The sequence below is a fragment of the Gorilla gorilla genome, chromosome 1 (genome assembly GCF_029281585.2).
Source record: "Gorilla gorilla gorilla isolate KB3781 chromosome 1, NHGRI_mGorGor1-v2.1_pri, whole genome shotgun sequence".
Classification (NCBI taxonomy): domain Eukaryota; kingdom Metazoa; phylum Chordata; class Mammalia; order Primates; family Hominidae; genus Gorilla; species Gorilla gorilla.
Window position 1 is genome coordinate 210,731,226 of NC_073224.2, and position 15,915 is coordinate 210,747,140.

The following is a 15,915-nucleotide window of genomic DNA, read 5'->3' on the forward strand; positions in this document are numbered from 1 at the left end:
TGTTGACTGCCTACTGTGCACTCATATGTAATCCTGTGAGAAAGGTGTCTGCTGAAACCAGCTCAGAGGGGACTACCCTTAGATCACAGGGCTCAAGCTTAAGCGGATTCCACATCCTATAACTCGTACATTACCTTCCATCTGGCCTTCAGACTAGGCTGTGGAGTTTAGGGCCAAGCCCTGCTACCCTGGTTTTCTCATTGTTGCCTCTGAAGGTGAAAGCTGCAGGCACACCCCCCAGGAATCACACAAAAGACTGGGGTTTTCCCTCCGTCCAGAGAGTCCGGGAGGAAAGCTGCCCCTCGGCGCCACTCCAAGTTGTCTCTTGCCCTCTCCTAGCAGCTCTCTGGGATGAACTGGCCTTTCCCACCCTGGGTGAGGTGGGAGGGGTCCTCATTTTAGAGAAGGAAAAGCAAAGATGACACAAGGTGAACCCGTGACTTGGGACATTTCTTGCCTGTGTTCCAGTCCCACCTCTGCCACTAATTATGGCAGTGAGGAAATCACGTTAGTCTCCAATTATCTTCAATTACTCCTTGATAAAATGAAGAGAGTGACCAAGGTCAGCAGTGGTAAATATGGGTATGTGTGCTGTCCCCATGCAGACCTTCACAGTCCCTTTCTATAGACCTCAAAACCTACACACCTGTTTATCACATTCTCCCCAGACAACACTCTTCCTGCCAAGACAAGATGGGCCCTCAACATCCTTCTCAGCATAACACTGCAGCCGTGGAAATTATCATGAGATGTGAATCCTCTTTGCTCCAACAGTTGTCTGGCTGTGACAATTCTATGAAAGTAATGCAGGCAATGACTGCCTGCTCACCAATGGTTGTTCCAGCAGCCTCCAGGGAGCAATGATTTGGTTTGAAATCTGGGATCCTGGGCACAAGATGTTACCAAGGACCCCCTCTTGGCCCTTGGTTCGTTACACAATCAATAGCCCTCCCAGCCTCCAGCCAGACAGGAGCTGCATGGTTGTGTTTTTACCTGTCAAAGAGATCCAAGCAGCTTGCAGGTAGGGACTGTGCCCCCGAGAGTTGGTCCTCAGCAAGCTGAGTGACAGACTGCAACTCCCTTGTAGTGGAGTTTCCCTGGTGTCAGCAGATGTAGAATATCATGGGGCCTGCAGACTTTCTGGTCCTCTTAGTTTAGGGAAAGTAGGGGATTGAGAAGGTTTCTTTGCCAACTGGGTAGAAACTTCTAGAAGTTGCCCTAAGTCTCTGATTCCTTCAGTTGAAAACAATTGTGCTAAAGAGCCAAAAAATGAGTCCTGAATGGTGGGAGTCCTGGAAGCCGTAAGAGGCGCAGGGAGGGTGTGGTTGTGTCCAGCACACCAAACCACGTGGAACAAAGGAGCTTTGCTCAGGGAAAGGAGCTCTCCCCGAGAGCCCAGGACTCCCTTAGTTCCCTGGGAGCCAGGCTCTTACAAGCTGCGAGCTGAGGAACTTCATTCCTTCACAATTGCCTAGTTGTGCCCTGCTTATTAATTATTAGTCAAATCCCAGAACAATGTACCTAGCACACCAGGCATTTCACTGAATCACAGAAGGCAGTTTGGTGACCAGGGGACCACAGACAGACTGGGGAGGACCACATGAGGGTCAGTTACATTCACCTGGTGCCCTGTGATGACACAAACATTCCTGGTTCTGTACTAAGTCGGTGCCCTGTGATGACACAAACGTTCTTGGTTCTGTACTACGTAGACGAGAAAGTCTCTGGCCAGTGACAATTTCTCCCTACCTCTTCTTCCTGCTCAAAATGATATTGACCGTTTGATGTGATTGAGTAAAAGATGAAAGATAAGTACAAATGATTGCTAATTAAATGTGGAACGCAGGAAAGATATCTCAGCAGAGCTAGCTAATGCCCACCTTACACAGCAAGTATAACTGTGCCAGTCCCCAGGGTACTGGCCTCTTTTCCCCCCTCTCAAAAGGCTCTTTCTTCTGCCTGCTTTTGTCTCCCTTGTACTTCATATGGCATCACAGGTGTACAGCCTTGGCCTCAAAGGAGCCATTGTGACCTTATCCAGGCTGGGATCTGTTGATTGAGGACAGTGGCATCCCCTCGAGTTGCATGGCACCATTACACTCACGGAGGATGTGAACGGTATGGGGGAAGCAATTTGAGATCTAGCCAGGCTGGGTTGGGTGCCTCATTTGTACTCCGAAACATAGCCACTGTTTCCTTTGGTGAGTTTTTTTGTTTTTGTTTTTGTTTTTTTTAAAGAACAGGGAAGAAATTGCTATCATTACACTAGAGGTTTAACTCTTGGAATTCAGACTTGGTCCCTGTTTTCCCTCCTGTCTCAGCAGAATGGTATCCTTGACGACGTGGTTAGCACTGTCTGCGGGAACAGCAGTGTATGTGGTATTGATGGCATTCCCTGGGGCAGGCCAAGGCTGGCCTCCCTGGTGAGAGGCAGCTGGACCCCCCCACCCCCAGGCTTGCAGCAAATGTGGGGCCAGCCCCCGCCACCATCCACCTGTGTTTGCAGCTTCAACTTAACTTCCCATCTCCTAAACCCTCACCCCTGCTTGGCCCTCTTCACTCTCCTTCCCTCCCACTTCGGTGAATCTCAAATGGCAGAGCTGCTGGGCTTCCCAGAAGACAAAGAAGAGAACGAGGGGCCCAGAGCATCGTTTCTCAAACTGCTGTTTGGGGCAGGCTGTGCTGTGAAAATACTGTAATGTTCCCAGCCCGCATTAAATCTGGAAAGCTCTGGATGACACAGGCCACATGGGTTTCTTTATTCCGGGACTTCTCAGAGCCTTTATGACTAACGTGTAGTCAGAATCTTAGAAAAGGGGCTTAGTGGGCAGCATTTCCCAAACGAATTGGATCCCAGGAAATACCTAACAGCCAGGTGCAGTGGCTCACACCTGTAATCCCAGCATTTTGGGAGGCCCAGACAGGTGGATCATGAGGTCAGGAGTTTGAGACCAGCCTGACCAACATGATAAAACCCTGTCTCTACTAAAAATACAAAAAAAAAAAAATTAGCCGGGCGTGGTGGCACGCACCTGTAATCCCAGCTACTCAGGAGGCTGAGGCAGGAGAATTCCTTGAACGCGGGAGGCGGAGCTTGCAGTGAGCCAAGATTGCGCCACAGCACTCCAGCCTGGGTGACAAAGCGAGACTCTGTCTCAAAAAAAAGAAAATAAATACCTAACAGTATCTCCAAGAAAAATTCAGCACACACAGCGTAGTGAATGCTGGTGTAGGGTTCAACAGCCTGCATTTTGGAGTCTAGCTTAAGATCAAGACTCTTGAGCAAATTATTTCTCTGAGCCTCAGTTTCCTTTCCATTAAATTTAGGTGATACCACCCTCCACATAGGCATTTTGAGGACTGAACGGCAGTCAGTCCTCATGTATATAAAATGTTAAGCATACTTGGAGCTCAGTAAGCCATCGACATAAGTTGTCATTTCATTGTTCAGTGAAATCACCCAGAATAAGTTTTTCGACTCTCCTAGACTCCACCCACCCAGCCAACTCACAGTTCTATATGTCTAGCTCTGAGCACTCTCTGCTCTGTATCCATACTGCAGGTCACCTGTGTCCCCTCTCCAAATCTACTCTTCCTTCCTCCCTAGCTCAGCATTCAGTTGTCCAAGCCAAAGGCCTGGGAGCCATCAAAGACTTCTCTTCCCTCCCGCCACATGGAACTGACCACCAAGTGACATTAGTGTCACTTATTTAAGAGATTTTACATTATTGAATCCTCTCCATTCTCCTGGCTCTTATGCAGATTACACCTGTTGCCTGGTCTACTCCTGGGTCAGATTCTTTGTCATTCCCTCTGGCAGGAAAACCTTTTGTCTTTTCTCCATCCGCCCTGTAAATGCCTATTTATCCTTCAAACTATGGTATCCTTTCTTCCAAAGACCCTTTTCTAATCTTCTGTCTTCTTCCTCCCACCAGGCTAGACACTGTCAGCCAACCTCAGCACCACAAGCCTCCCTCTATTATAGGCCTTCTCCCAGTGTTTCCATGGATGGGTTCCCAGTCCATCAAGGCCCTGAGAAGGGGATTTTTTTTTTTTCCCTGAGACAGGGTCTCCTGTTGCCCAGGCTAGAGTGCAGTGGTCATTCACAGGTGTGATGATGGTACACAATAGCCTTGAACTCCTGAGCACAAGCAACTCTCCTTCCTCAGCCTCTCAAGTAGCTGGGACTACAGGTGCGTGCTACCATGCCCATCTTTATTCATCATGAAACCTCTTGGCACAGTATCTGGTACTTCGACTGTCCATAAATATTTGTTGAATTACGTTTACTTGAATTTTCCAAAACGTTGCTGTCTCCCTTTCAGTGACTCAATGATTCTTTTCAGAGGTATAACCAGGGAATTGTTTCAGGGGTTTCCTTGGATATTCCTACAACTGATAACAGCTGTCATTTCTTCAGCATCTACTGTGTAGATACTACCATAAATGCTTTACATACATTAACTCATTTAATCCCATGAATTGAGTTCTCGTGTTATGCCATTTTACGGAGGAATATTCTGAGGTTTATCTAGCTGATAAATGACCAAGGTAGGATTCAAACCCAGGGCTGCCTGCTTCACTCCAGATCTGTGCTCTACCCATCATCTATGAACTGAGATCTACCTGTATTCTCATCTTGACCACAGTCATCTAGATTTTTAAGAAGTGCAGTCTCACTGCACGTGAGATGTGTATGCCTAGACTGAATGCTCTTAAGGATAATCTCCATCTTTATTTGAGCCCATCTTGCAGGAGTATTTTCCTAAACAGCCTAAAACGAGGAAGAGCAAGTTCAAATAGCTAAGTCCCTTTCGTTTGGGCCCTGCGCCTGATTTCCTAAATGACTGGCACTTTTTTTTCTTTTGAGACGGAGTCCCACTTTGTTGCCCAGGTTGGAGTACAGTGGCATGATCTCCACTTGTTGCAACCTCCACCTCCCAGGTTCAAGCAGTTCTCCTGCCTCAGCCTCCCAAATAGCTGGAACTACAGGAGCACACCACCACGCCTGGCTAATTTTTGTTTTTTTGTTTTTTTTTTTTTTAAGTAGAGACGGGGTTTCGCCATGTTGATCAGGCTGGTCTCCAACTCCTGACCTCAATTGATCCACCCACTTCGGCCTCCCAAAGTGCCAGGATTACAGGCGTGAGCCACCACGCCCGGCCATGATTGGCACTTATGCCACATTTTCTCACTAGTGAGAAAAGTTCGATCCCAGACATTTGCTCAACAGTGAGTTAAGACTAAAAGTTCTCTGCCCTCTGGGAGCTCAGTCTAACAAGGAGATAGCACATATACACACATTCCGACTACAAAACTAGGTGATAAGTAAAAAGAGCTCTGAACTCAGAGTCTGAAAGACCTGAATCCAAGTTTAAATTTGTATCTGCAGTTCCAAAATCCCAAAAGCACTGGAAACTGACAGGTTTTTTCTATAACTCATTTGAAGGAAACCTGATCTAACATGAGGTTTTTATGTGGTCTTTATTCATCCCACTTAGCCTGAGTATTCCTACATTTTGCTGCAGAAACATTCATGTATCTGATCACAGGGTGCTGCTACAACAGCCCCCATTGGGTATGTAGATAATACATGGCCCCAAGAGTTTTGGAAAAGGGATTGTGAACCTATGTCTTGTCCTGATCAATTGACAAAAAATGTATGAAATGGCTTCACAAACTAAACATTAGTAAACTCATATGAGATAGTCTTAAATAGCATGATGTATAATTCTGTACAATGGGAACACCGAGCAAGTGATTTTTTTTTTTTTTTTCTGGACTAGGAAGAGGGTTGAAAGATGTCTTAAGGGAAGTAAACTTTGAACTGGGCCTTGAAGGGTGAGTTGAATTCCTCACTTCATAGAGAAGCTGTGGAAGAAAACATTCTGGGCTATAGGAAGAACGTATAGAAAATGTGCAGAAAAAATGTCTTTAAACAGCTTGAGCACATGAATTTTGTCAGCTTACAGAAAAACTCTGATGATCTGTGAAAATACGGGAGAGAAGCACTGTGGATGATATAAAGGGGCAGCTAGTCCGAAATCGATTTGCTCTGGGCAGGATTTTTCTTTTGAATGCAGACTTAATACACACATTGAGAGTGAAACATCACTATCTGGGCTGATGCCTCCTTGCTTAGTGCCCACCTGTTAGCGCTCCCTCCATCTCCCCATAAGGCAATGGCAGCCGGTCCAGCCTGTGCTCATTTCACTGCCCTCTGCTTGGTGTGGGGTCAGCCCCTTACCTGCTGGCTTCTCTAGATCACACTGCCAGGTTCAAATCAGGTCAGCCACTTCCTACTTTGTAGTGGCCATGAGCAAGTTGTTTACCTCTTAGAGCCTTTGTTCCTCAGCTGTAAAAGCAGAACAATAGTGTGAGAGCTATTGTAATAGGAAGGCTGGCAGGTAAAGCACTTAGCAGTGTGCCTGACTGGTAAGCACTGAATAAACAGTAGTTATTACTATTACAAGGACTCCCCGTCCTCCAGCTATGTGTAAATACATACATTCCTTAATTAAGTAGCTGGGACTACAGGCACACACCACCACACCTGGCTAATTTTTGTATTTTTAGAAGAGATGGGGTTTCACTAGGTTGACCAGGCTGGTCTCGACCTCCTGACCTTGTGATCCATCCACCTAAGCCTCCCAAAGTGCTGGGATTACAGGCGTGAGCCACCGCGCCCAGCTATTATAAAACATTTCTTCAAAATCACACTTTTACCACAAGATCAAGCCTCCAGTATAATTAAAAGGTCAGATTTCTGCAGGAAGTAGGTGGAATTACATCAGCTTAGTTGGGTGATACTGTTGCCTAATGCTAAAAACCTCTTGTTGGCAGTTATGTGTGTCTTGGGTAAGTAAAAATGAATTACTACTTAATAAATGTATTTGGGCAGAGGGAAGCATTGCAAACATGAAATCTAAGGGGTGTGGAGAAAGAAAGAAAGCAGTCACTGGTGATTAAAAAGTCACAGGCCCCATGGGTCCAGTACACTGACCAGTAGTATCTGATTGGCAGAGCTCCTTTTTTAAAAAGCTTTTTTGAAATAACAAAAGTAACACATGCATATTGCCACTTGGCCTCCCTCAAAAGCCTTCTTGCAGGTTTTGCCCATTAAGCAAAGTTTCACTGGGATAAAGATGTTGCCACCATGGTGTCCAAGACCCACCATGAGCAGAGGGACTTACCACTTAACATGGAAGAGGCTTCCAGAGGGGATCAGGTCCAAACCACCACTGCAACTCTGTTTTACAAATGGAGAAACAGAAGCCTAGAGCAGAGAAGAAACTTGCCAATGGTGACCCAGGCATCCTGCAGTGGAGCTTTATACCCAGGACCTTCAGCCCTCCACCCAGGGTCCTTTCTGCCAGACAAGAATCTTCCTCCAGAAGGGACATCACTCAGAGTGAATCACAGCCATCCAGGGAGTTCTTTGTGAACTACATAGGCCATCTCCCCATTACGCCCACACTCTGCAACTAACAGAAATATCTCCTCTCCTCTGTATATGTTAGGACCAAGAATAAAATCAAACAGGTGGAGGACATGTCAGCTAGCCTGGGATTTCCCAGATACCCCGGTTGGTAAGAACTACTTAGGGTGCCCCCATCTGGAGATTCTGGCTTAGTAGATCAGAGGTGGGCCTGATAATTTATATCCATGAGCATACCAGGTAATTCTGATAACTAAGCGAGTTTTGGGAAACACAGGGCTCATCTAGGCCAGCAGAGGTTTCCTGTCCCAGAGTGGGCAGTGGGGTTGAAAGGCCGGGCGCAGTGGCTCACACCTGTAATCCCAGCACTTTAGGAGGCCGAGGCAGGCAGATCACGAGGTCAGGAGTTCAAGACCAGCCTGGCCAACACAGTGAAACCCCATCTCTACTAAAAAAAAAAAAAAAAAAAAAAAAAAAAAAAAAAATTAGCCGGGCGTGGTGGCAGGCACCTCTAGTCCCAGCTACTTGGGAGGCTGAGGCAGGAGAATCGCTTGAACCTGGGAGGCGGAGCTTGTAGTGAGCCGAGATTGCGCCACTGCACTCCAGCCTGGGCGACACAGTGAGACTCTGTCTAAAAAAAAAAAAAAACACTGTGGGTTTTCCACTTGCAGTTAATGAGAGTCAACCTCTATCCTATGTTGATTTCTTTTTTTTTTTTTTTTTTTTTTTTTTGAGACAAAGTCTTGCTTTGTCACCCAGGCTGAATGGCACAATCTCAGCTCACTACAACCTCTGCCTCCCACGTTGAAGCAATTCTTCTGCCTCAGCCACCCGAGTAGCTGGGATTACAGGCGCCGACCACCACGCCCAGCTAATTTTTGTATTTTAGTAGAGACAGGTTTTCACCATGTTGGCCAGGCTGGTCTTGAACTCCTGACCTCAGGTGATCCGCCTGTCTCGGCCTTCCAAAGTGCTGGGATTACAGGTGTGAGCCACCACGCCCAGCCTCCTGTGTTGATTTCTTATGGTACCTCTCTTTTATAACAGAACCGTAATTCCTGGGTACACATGGCAGCTCAGAAATGTTGCCTGACCTACTTTGGGGAGATGATTTGAGCGAAACACCCATTCTAGCCTGGATGACATGAACATCTCCGTTTGGCTTTGTGCTTAGACTCAAGAACCTGGAGCTAGCTGCTGTGGGAGGATCAGATGTCCGTGTGAAGATGCTGGCGGCCCCTATCAATCCATCTGACATAAATATGATCCAAGGTAACCTTGGTTTCTGTGGCTTATGTTAATTGGCTTTTTTGTTCAGCTGCCACCTCATTTTCATTCCTCCTCAGGTGTGGGTGTGAAATGCCTGTGATTAGCAGCAGCTGTTCTCCAGATGAGCCGTCTGCAGGCTGTGTCAGCCCTGTCTGGCCTCCCTTTTCTGGAATGTGAGGCTTTTTGAGAAGATTGCAGTGGGGAGTAAACTAAGCATTGTGAAGTGCCTGCGACATGCTGGTTTCATTTCATATGTTACCTGATTTTCATGATAACCATGAACACTAAAGAATATTGTCCCCCTGTACAGACAAGCAAGCTAAGGCTCAGAGGTTGGTTAGGCAGACAGTCCAAAGCAGAGCCCAGATCAGGCCTAGGATGGCGTGGACTCAAGTCCATGCTCTTTCACTGCCCAAACATCACTGGTTGACCCTTTAATGCTCTTCTCCCTCAGGAAACTACGGACTCCTTCCCGAACTGCCTGCTGTTGGAGGGAACGAAGGTGTTGCACAGGTGGTAGCGGTGGGCAGCAATGTGACCGGGCTGAAGCCAGGAGACTGGGTGATTCCAGCAAATGCTGGTTTAGGTGAGTTTCTGCAGGTGTCAGCTGCCTATTCGTTCTTCCAGATCCTATTTCACCCACTCTGTCAACATCCACTGATTGGCCCAGTGTACCTGGGTAATGCAGGGTTTATTTTTTTTATTTATTTATTTATTTTGAGACGGAGTTTTGCTCTTATTGCCCAGGCTGGAGTGCAATGGCGCAATCTCGGCTCACCAAAACCTCCGCCTCCCCAGTTCAAGCAATTCTCCTGCCTCAGCCTCCCAAGTAGCTGGGATTACAGGCGCCTACCACCACGCCGGCTAATTTTTGTATTGTTAGTAGAGATGGGGTTTCACCACGTTGGCCAGGCTGGGTCTCAAACTCCTGACCTCAGGGATCCGCCTGCCTCGGCCTCCCAAAATGCTGGGACTACAGGCGTGAGCCACCACGCTTGGCCTTGTTTTGTTTTTTTTTGAGACAGAGTCTCACTTTGTCACCTATGCTGGAGTGTAGTGATGCGATCTCGGCTTACTGCAGCCTCCCAGGTTCAAGCGATTCTCCTGCCTCAGCCTCCTGAGTAGCTGGGATTACAGGTGCACACCATCACGCCCGACAAATTTTTGTATTTTTAGTAAAGAGGGGGTTTTATCATGTTGACCAGGCTGGTCTCAAACTCCTAACCTCAGGTGACCCCACCACTCAGCCTCCCAAAGTGCTGGGATTACAGGCATGAGCCACTGTGCCGAGTCTGAATTTTGTTTATACATGGAGATGAGCCAAAATTCACTTCATGTGGAGGATGTAAAATTAGGAAAGACAAAGGTGAGATTGGGAAATGGTGGAAAATCCATTGTAGCCTCAGCAGAGGGTTTGCATATGGGAGAGGATTGCACGAGTGAGAAAGAAGGCCAGAAAGGCAGGTTCAATCACGTGAGCCCAGGAGTTCCAGGCTACAGTGAGCTATGATCGCACCATTGCATTCCAGCCTGGGCAACAGAGTGAGACCCTGTCTCTATTTTTTTTTTAAAAAGGTAGCTTGGGTCCACATGGGGTAAGGCCCTGACCAAGCCAAGCTAATGAGTAGGATTTTCTTTGATGTATTATAAGGAGTCATAGGTGAGTTTTGTTTTTAGCATTTAACAGTTTTCAAGGCACATCTGTTATAGATCCTCACAGCAGCTACAAGAGGGAAGCAGGGCAGGTATTATCCATCCACTGGACATAAATTGAAGCTTGAGAAGTAAAGCCCTGGCCCAAACTCAAACAGCAAAATGAGAGTGCCCACTGGATTCTTTCTCCTGGGTTCCCATTACACACCAGTGTTATGATCTTCTGGGTTGTAACTTACAGCGACCCAGCTCAAACTTGCTTTAAAAAAAGAATTTGGGGCCGGGCGTGGTGGCTCACGCCTGTAATCCCAGCACTTTGGGAGGCCGAGGTGGGTGGATCACCTGAGATCAGGAGTTCAAGACTAGCCTGGCCAACATGGTGAAACCCTGTCTCTAATAAAAATAAAAAAATTAGCCGGGTGTGGTGGCATGCGTCTGTAGTCACAGCTACCTGAGAGACTAAGGCAGGAGAATCTCTTGAACTCAGTAGGTGGAGGCTGCAGTGAGCCGAGATCACGCCACTGCACTCCAGCCTGGGAAACAGAACGAGACTCCATCTCCAAAAAAAAAAATAAGGCCAGGCGCAGTGGCTCATGCCTGTAATCCCAGAACTTCAGGAGGCCGGGGCAGGCAGATCACCTGAGGTCAGGAGTTCGAGACCAGCCTGGCCAACATGGTAAAACCCCGTCTCTTCTAAAAATAAAAAATTAGCCAGGCATGGTGGCATGCACTTGTAGTCCCAGCTACTCAGGAAGTTGAGGCAGAAGAATCACTTGATCCCAGGAGGCGGAGGTTACAGTGAGCCGAGATTGTGCCACTGCACTCCAACCTGGGCGACAGAGTAAGACTCCATCTCAAAAAAAAAAAAAAAAAAAAAAAAAAACATTAGTTGATTTGTGGAACTAGGAAGTGTAACAGAGTAAAAGCTTCGGGTTCAGCTAGATCCAGGAACCCCAGTACTTATCAGAGTTGTGTCTGTCACTTGTTGTTAGATGAGATCTCCCCACATATTGATATAATCAAACCAACAAATATTTATTGGCCACTCTCTTTGTGCCAGGCACTGCTCTAAGCACTTCATGTATATTAACTCAATTGTTCCCACAACATGAGATGGATACTTCATCATTCCCACTTTGCAGGTGATATAACAGTAAATGCAGCAGAAAACTGTAAACTGTTAAGCAGTTTGTCCAAGGTCACCCAGCCAAAAGTGATGGAGTTAGAATTCAGATCCACTCTGATACATACCTCTCATAGATGGCCACCAGCAGCCTGAGGTTCATATCACCCTAAAAACAAACAAATGAGCATATCCTCCACAATCATGTCCAGCACAACCATATCCATCCCCCAGAAGGGCCCTGAATGGGCCTTGCCCATCCCTGAACCAGTCCCCTGGGGCGGAGTAGGGCCACTCCAGTTGCTCTGATTGAGTCTCTCACCCTCCTCTGTGGTACAGGTGGGGCCTTGTGGTTGACAGCCCCAGAGATTAGGAAGGAGCACTTGTAGAGAGAAAAAGATACTAGGCAGGAAAAAAAAAACAGTAATAGGAGTCTACTACAAGCTCTTTGCTTCTCTGAGATCAGGAAGGCTGCCAAGAATGGCTCCACCGTCTCCTACACCCACCTGGCGGTGAAGGATCTCAGCCATTTGAGCAAATTGGGAGCTGCAAGGATTCACTGGATCCTGATGCCAGTGCTTCAGGCCAGCCCCCGTGCTGAGTGAAGGTCCTATCAAGGTGAGTAGACAGTTCCTGCCCTCAGAGTGCTCTTGGCTGGCAGTGGGAGGCCCAGGAATGGAAAAACAACACTTAATACAATACAGTATTACAAGTGCTATAATCACAGGATTGACACCAAGACAAGAGTCCTCTATCTTGGAAAGCATTAAGAAAGGCTTCCCAGAGAAGTGATGCTTGAACTCAGTCTGGAAGAGCTGCTGGAAGTGCAGCCAGTGGGCTAGATGAGGAGGGGCTTCCCAGGCACAGAGTGCAGCATGTGTGAACGTAAGTGATGAGAGAAGGCACAGCACTGGTGGGGAACTGCAGGTAGCTCGGGGTGGCTGGCTCATGGGTGCGAGTGGGAGAGAAGTGAGATGGAGCTGGAAAGGTGGGCTGGGGCTGGGCCCCAGCGGGCCTGCATCCACAGTGCGAGGGGTACCAACAGAGAGTTAAGTAGAGGAATGATTTGATAGGATTTGTGCAATGCAGAGAATGGTCTGGAAACCATTGGTCTGGAAAGGCAGAGGGTGGAGGCAGAAAGCCAGTGAGGAGGTGGGCAAACAAGTCAGGCTTCAGATGATGAAGTGTGAGGGTCTGAATAAGACAGTGCCGTAGGGCTGGAGAAGAGGGCATGGAGTCAAGAGCTAAAGTAACAGGACTTGGCAATACTTTCAGTTTGGAGAAGAGAACAATAAAGGATGTCTGCCAGGTGTATGGGTAATTGTACATGTGGTAGTGGGGGTACCCAGAACAGGGATTCTTCCCTGGAGAAAAGGTGATTCTTTTGTTTTTTGTTTTGTTTTTCTTTTGAGACAGAGTCTCGCTCTGTTGCCCAGGCTGGTGCAATCTTGGCTCACTGCAACCTGCAACCTTCACCTCATGGGTTCAAGCAATTCTCCTGCCTCAGCCTCCCGAGTAGCTGGGACTACAGGCGCCCACCACCACACCTGGCTAATTTTTGTACTTTTAGTAGAGATGGGGTTTCGTCTTGTTGGCCAGGCTGGTCTTGAACTCCTGACCTCAGGTGATCTGCCCGCCTCGGCCTCCCAAAATGTTGGGATTACAGGCATTGAGCCACTGCGCCTGGCCAACAGGTGAGTCTTTTAAGCAAGGTGCCAGCCAGAGAGGATGAGGATTTTATAATTGTGAGGACTGCAGTTAACTCAGTGTATTCAGTAAACATTTTGTGAGCATCTGCAGCATGCTGGGCTTGAGGACACAGCAGTGAACAGACATGGTCTTTCTTCTCGTGAAGACTGCCATTTAGTAAGAGTGGCAACTATTAAACACCTAAGTTCTTAGCTGGCCACAGCTCGGTCATTTTTCATGGTTCTGAGCTGCCCGGCTGTTGCTAAGCCCATAGACAGCCTTTTCCCACGTGCAGCCAATCCCAGGGGAGACTAGACCAGATGGTGTGGATAGATCTTTGCCAACTGACTTTCTCCTTGGGAAATATGCAAAACCTTCCTGAGGAAGCACAGAGCCGTAGAAAGTGCACTGGCTTTGGAATCGGGCAAGTTCTCTTTCCAGCTCCACTGTATGACCTAATTTAAGTCACAGCTACTTTGAGCCTCAGTTTTTTCATCTCGAAAATGGGACTAATAGTCACTGCCTAGCATGTCTCAGCAGTACTCAACTGAGAATATATGCAATGATCTTTGCAAATGCCAAATTTCTGTATGCATTAGATCAGGAGTTGGCAAACTTTTATCTTAAAGGGCCAAATAGTAAATATTTTAGGCTTCATAGGCTGTATCATCTTTGTGACTACCCAACCCTACTATCGTAAACAGCCACAGGCAATATATAAACAATTGAGTGAACATGGCTGTGTTCTAATAAAACTTTATTTACAGGACCAGGCATGGTGGCTCATGCCTGTAATCCCAGCATGGGAGGCCGAGGCGGGCAGATCTCTTGAGTCCAAGAGTTCAAGAATGGCCTGGGCAACTTGGTGAAAGTCCATCTCTACAAAAAATTAGCTAAGTGTGGCAGCGTACACCTGTAGTCCCAGCCACTGGGGAGGCTGACATGGAAGGATAGCTCGAGACCAGGAAGCAGAAGTTGCAGTAAGCCACACTCCAACCTGGGCAACAGAGTAAGACTCTTGTCTCAAAACAAAAAAAAAAACAAAAAACACTTTATTTACAAAAACAAGTGGTGAGGCAGATTTAGCCCACAGGCCACAGTTTGCTGACCCCCAAGTTCAACAATGGAGATGGTTAAGGGTCAGTTGCATATGAGTGAGGAATTGGGAATCCTCAGAGCTAAAGTCTGGGAATTAGCATCATTAAAGGAAAACAATGTGTGTTATACACCCACTGTGTACTAGGCATAGTGATAGTCTCTGTACAAATGTCTTTAGTTTAATCTTCACACTATGACATAAGTGTTACTCTCTGCATTTCACAGGTTAGGGAAATGGAAACTCAAAAAAGGTGAAGTGATCATTCAAAGTCACACACTAGTGAGTGGTAGAGCCAGGGTTTTTAAGCAGGTCTCTCCAACTTCAAGCATAAGAGTTCTACTTGAAACCCTGAAAGCCCTTGTCTCTGGCCACGGGTGCTGCCTCCCTCCCACCCAGAGTCTTTTGAGAAGAGGATTAGGGACTGCTAAGCCCCAGAAATCCATATCAAGGGTTGGATTTCCATTGTCATGCCGTAAGGGGAATTAGAAAATGCCCTGGATTTCATACATAGAAAGCCCTGCACTAAGCATTTGGTGCACGGTAGAGTACAGTAAGTGTTAGCTGAGATGAATGGGAACGATGATTTGAAGGCCAGTCTGGGGGAAGCCCACAGGATGCTGGGGCACTTCCTGGATTCCAGAGGAATCCTCACCTTTTCAGTCTCTTATTTTCTCAGCCATAGACCTACTCTAGGATTGACACAGCCTTCTATAAAGTGTTCCTGGGCTGGGTACAGTGACTCATGCCTATAATCCCAGCACTTTGGGAGGCCAAGATGGGCGGATCACGAGGTCAGGAGATCGAGACCATCCTGGCTAACACAGTGAAACCCCATCTCTACTAAAAAATACAAACAAATTAGCCGGGTGTGGTGGCGGGCGCCTGTAGTCCCAGCTACTTGGGAGGCTGAGGCAGGAGAATGGCGTGAGCCTTGGAGGCAGAGCTTGCAGTGAGCTGAGATCGCGCCACTGCACTCCAGCCTGAGCGACAAAGCAAGACTCCATCTCAAAAAAAAAAAAAAAAAAAGTGTTCCTGCCTCCTGTCCCCGGTTCTTGGTCCCTAAAGCCCACATTGACATCCCCGTTTCCTATAGCACAGTTAGTGATTACCCAGACTGCCCCCTGCTTCCCACAGCTGACCCACATAGGACCAGGACACCATTAGAATCCCAGCAACTGGATAGTGAGCAGGCACTCCCAAGAGCTTTGGAAGCATAGGCCAAGGGCCCCGAGCTGCCACAGTGACCAGACGCTGAGCCAACAAGGCTCCAAGCAATTTCCCTAAGGTGACACAGTGAGGACACTGTGGAACCAAGGCTGGAGTCTCTCTAACTCCAAAGCCTACCCTCTTCACCCCTTCTTCATACAAGATCCTGCCTGTGTGAGTGCAGACCCCTCACGCAGTCCTCACCAAATCCTATTGATTCTGTCTTTAAAATAGAACTCGAATCCATCTTCTGTTCCTCATCCCCACTGCCAGAGTCCCAGTCTAGGCAGCCATTATCTCATACCTCGACCCCTGCAAAGACCTCTGGCTTCCACGCTGCCCCTCCCCACTCCACAGTCTTCACCCAGGAATAAAGTGATCTTAAAGCATACATCAGATCATCTCAGTCTCCTCTTAAAGCTTGTTACAGGCTTCCCA

General features: G+C 47.4%; 1 protein-coding gene across 5 annotated transcripts in view; it reads left to right on the forward strand.

Annotated features, from left to right (window-relative positions):
* Positions 1-15,915, forward strand: part of MECR (mitochondrial trans-2-enoyl-CoA reductase) — a 38,088-nt gene that overhangs the window by 5,675 nt on the left and 16,498 nt on the right. For 3 of the 5 annotated variants that reach the window (XM_004025319.5, XM_055389812.2, XM_055389811.2), the window contains exons 2-3: positions 8,613-8,710; positions 9,162-9,293. In XM_004025319.5, the coding sequence (XP_004025368.5) occupies positions 8,613-8,710; positions 9,162-9,293 (230 nt within the window). Of the gene's footprint in view, positions 1-1,960; positions 2,202-8,612; positions 8,711-9,161; positions 9,294-15,915 lie in introns of those variants that run through there. The other 2 variants (XM_019013859.4, XM_063701092.1) reach the window with 2 other exon arrangements.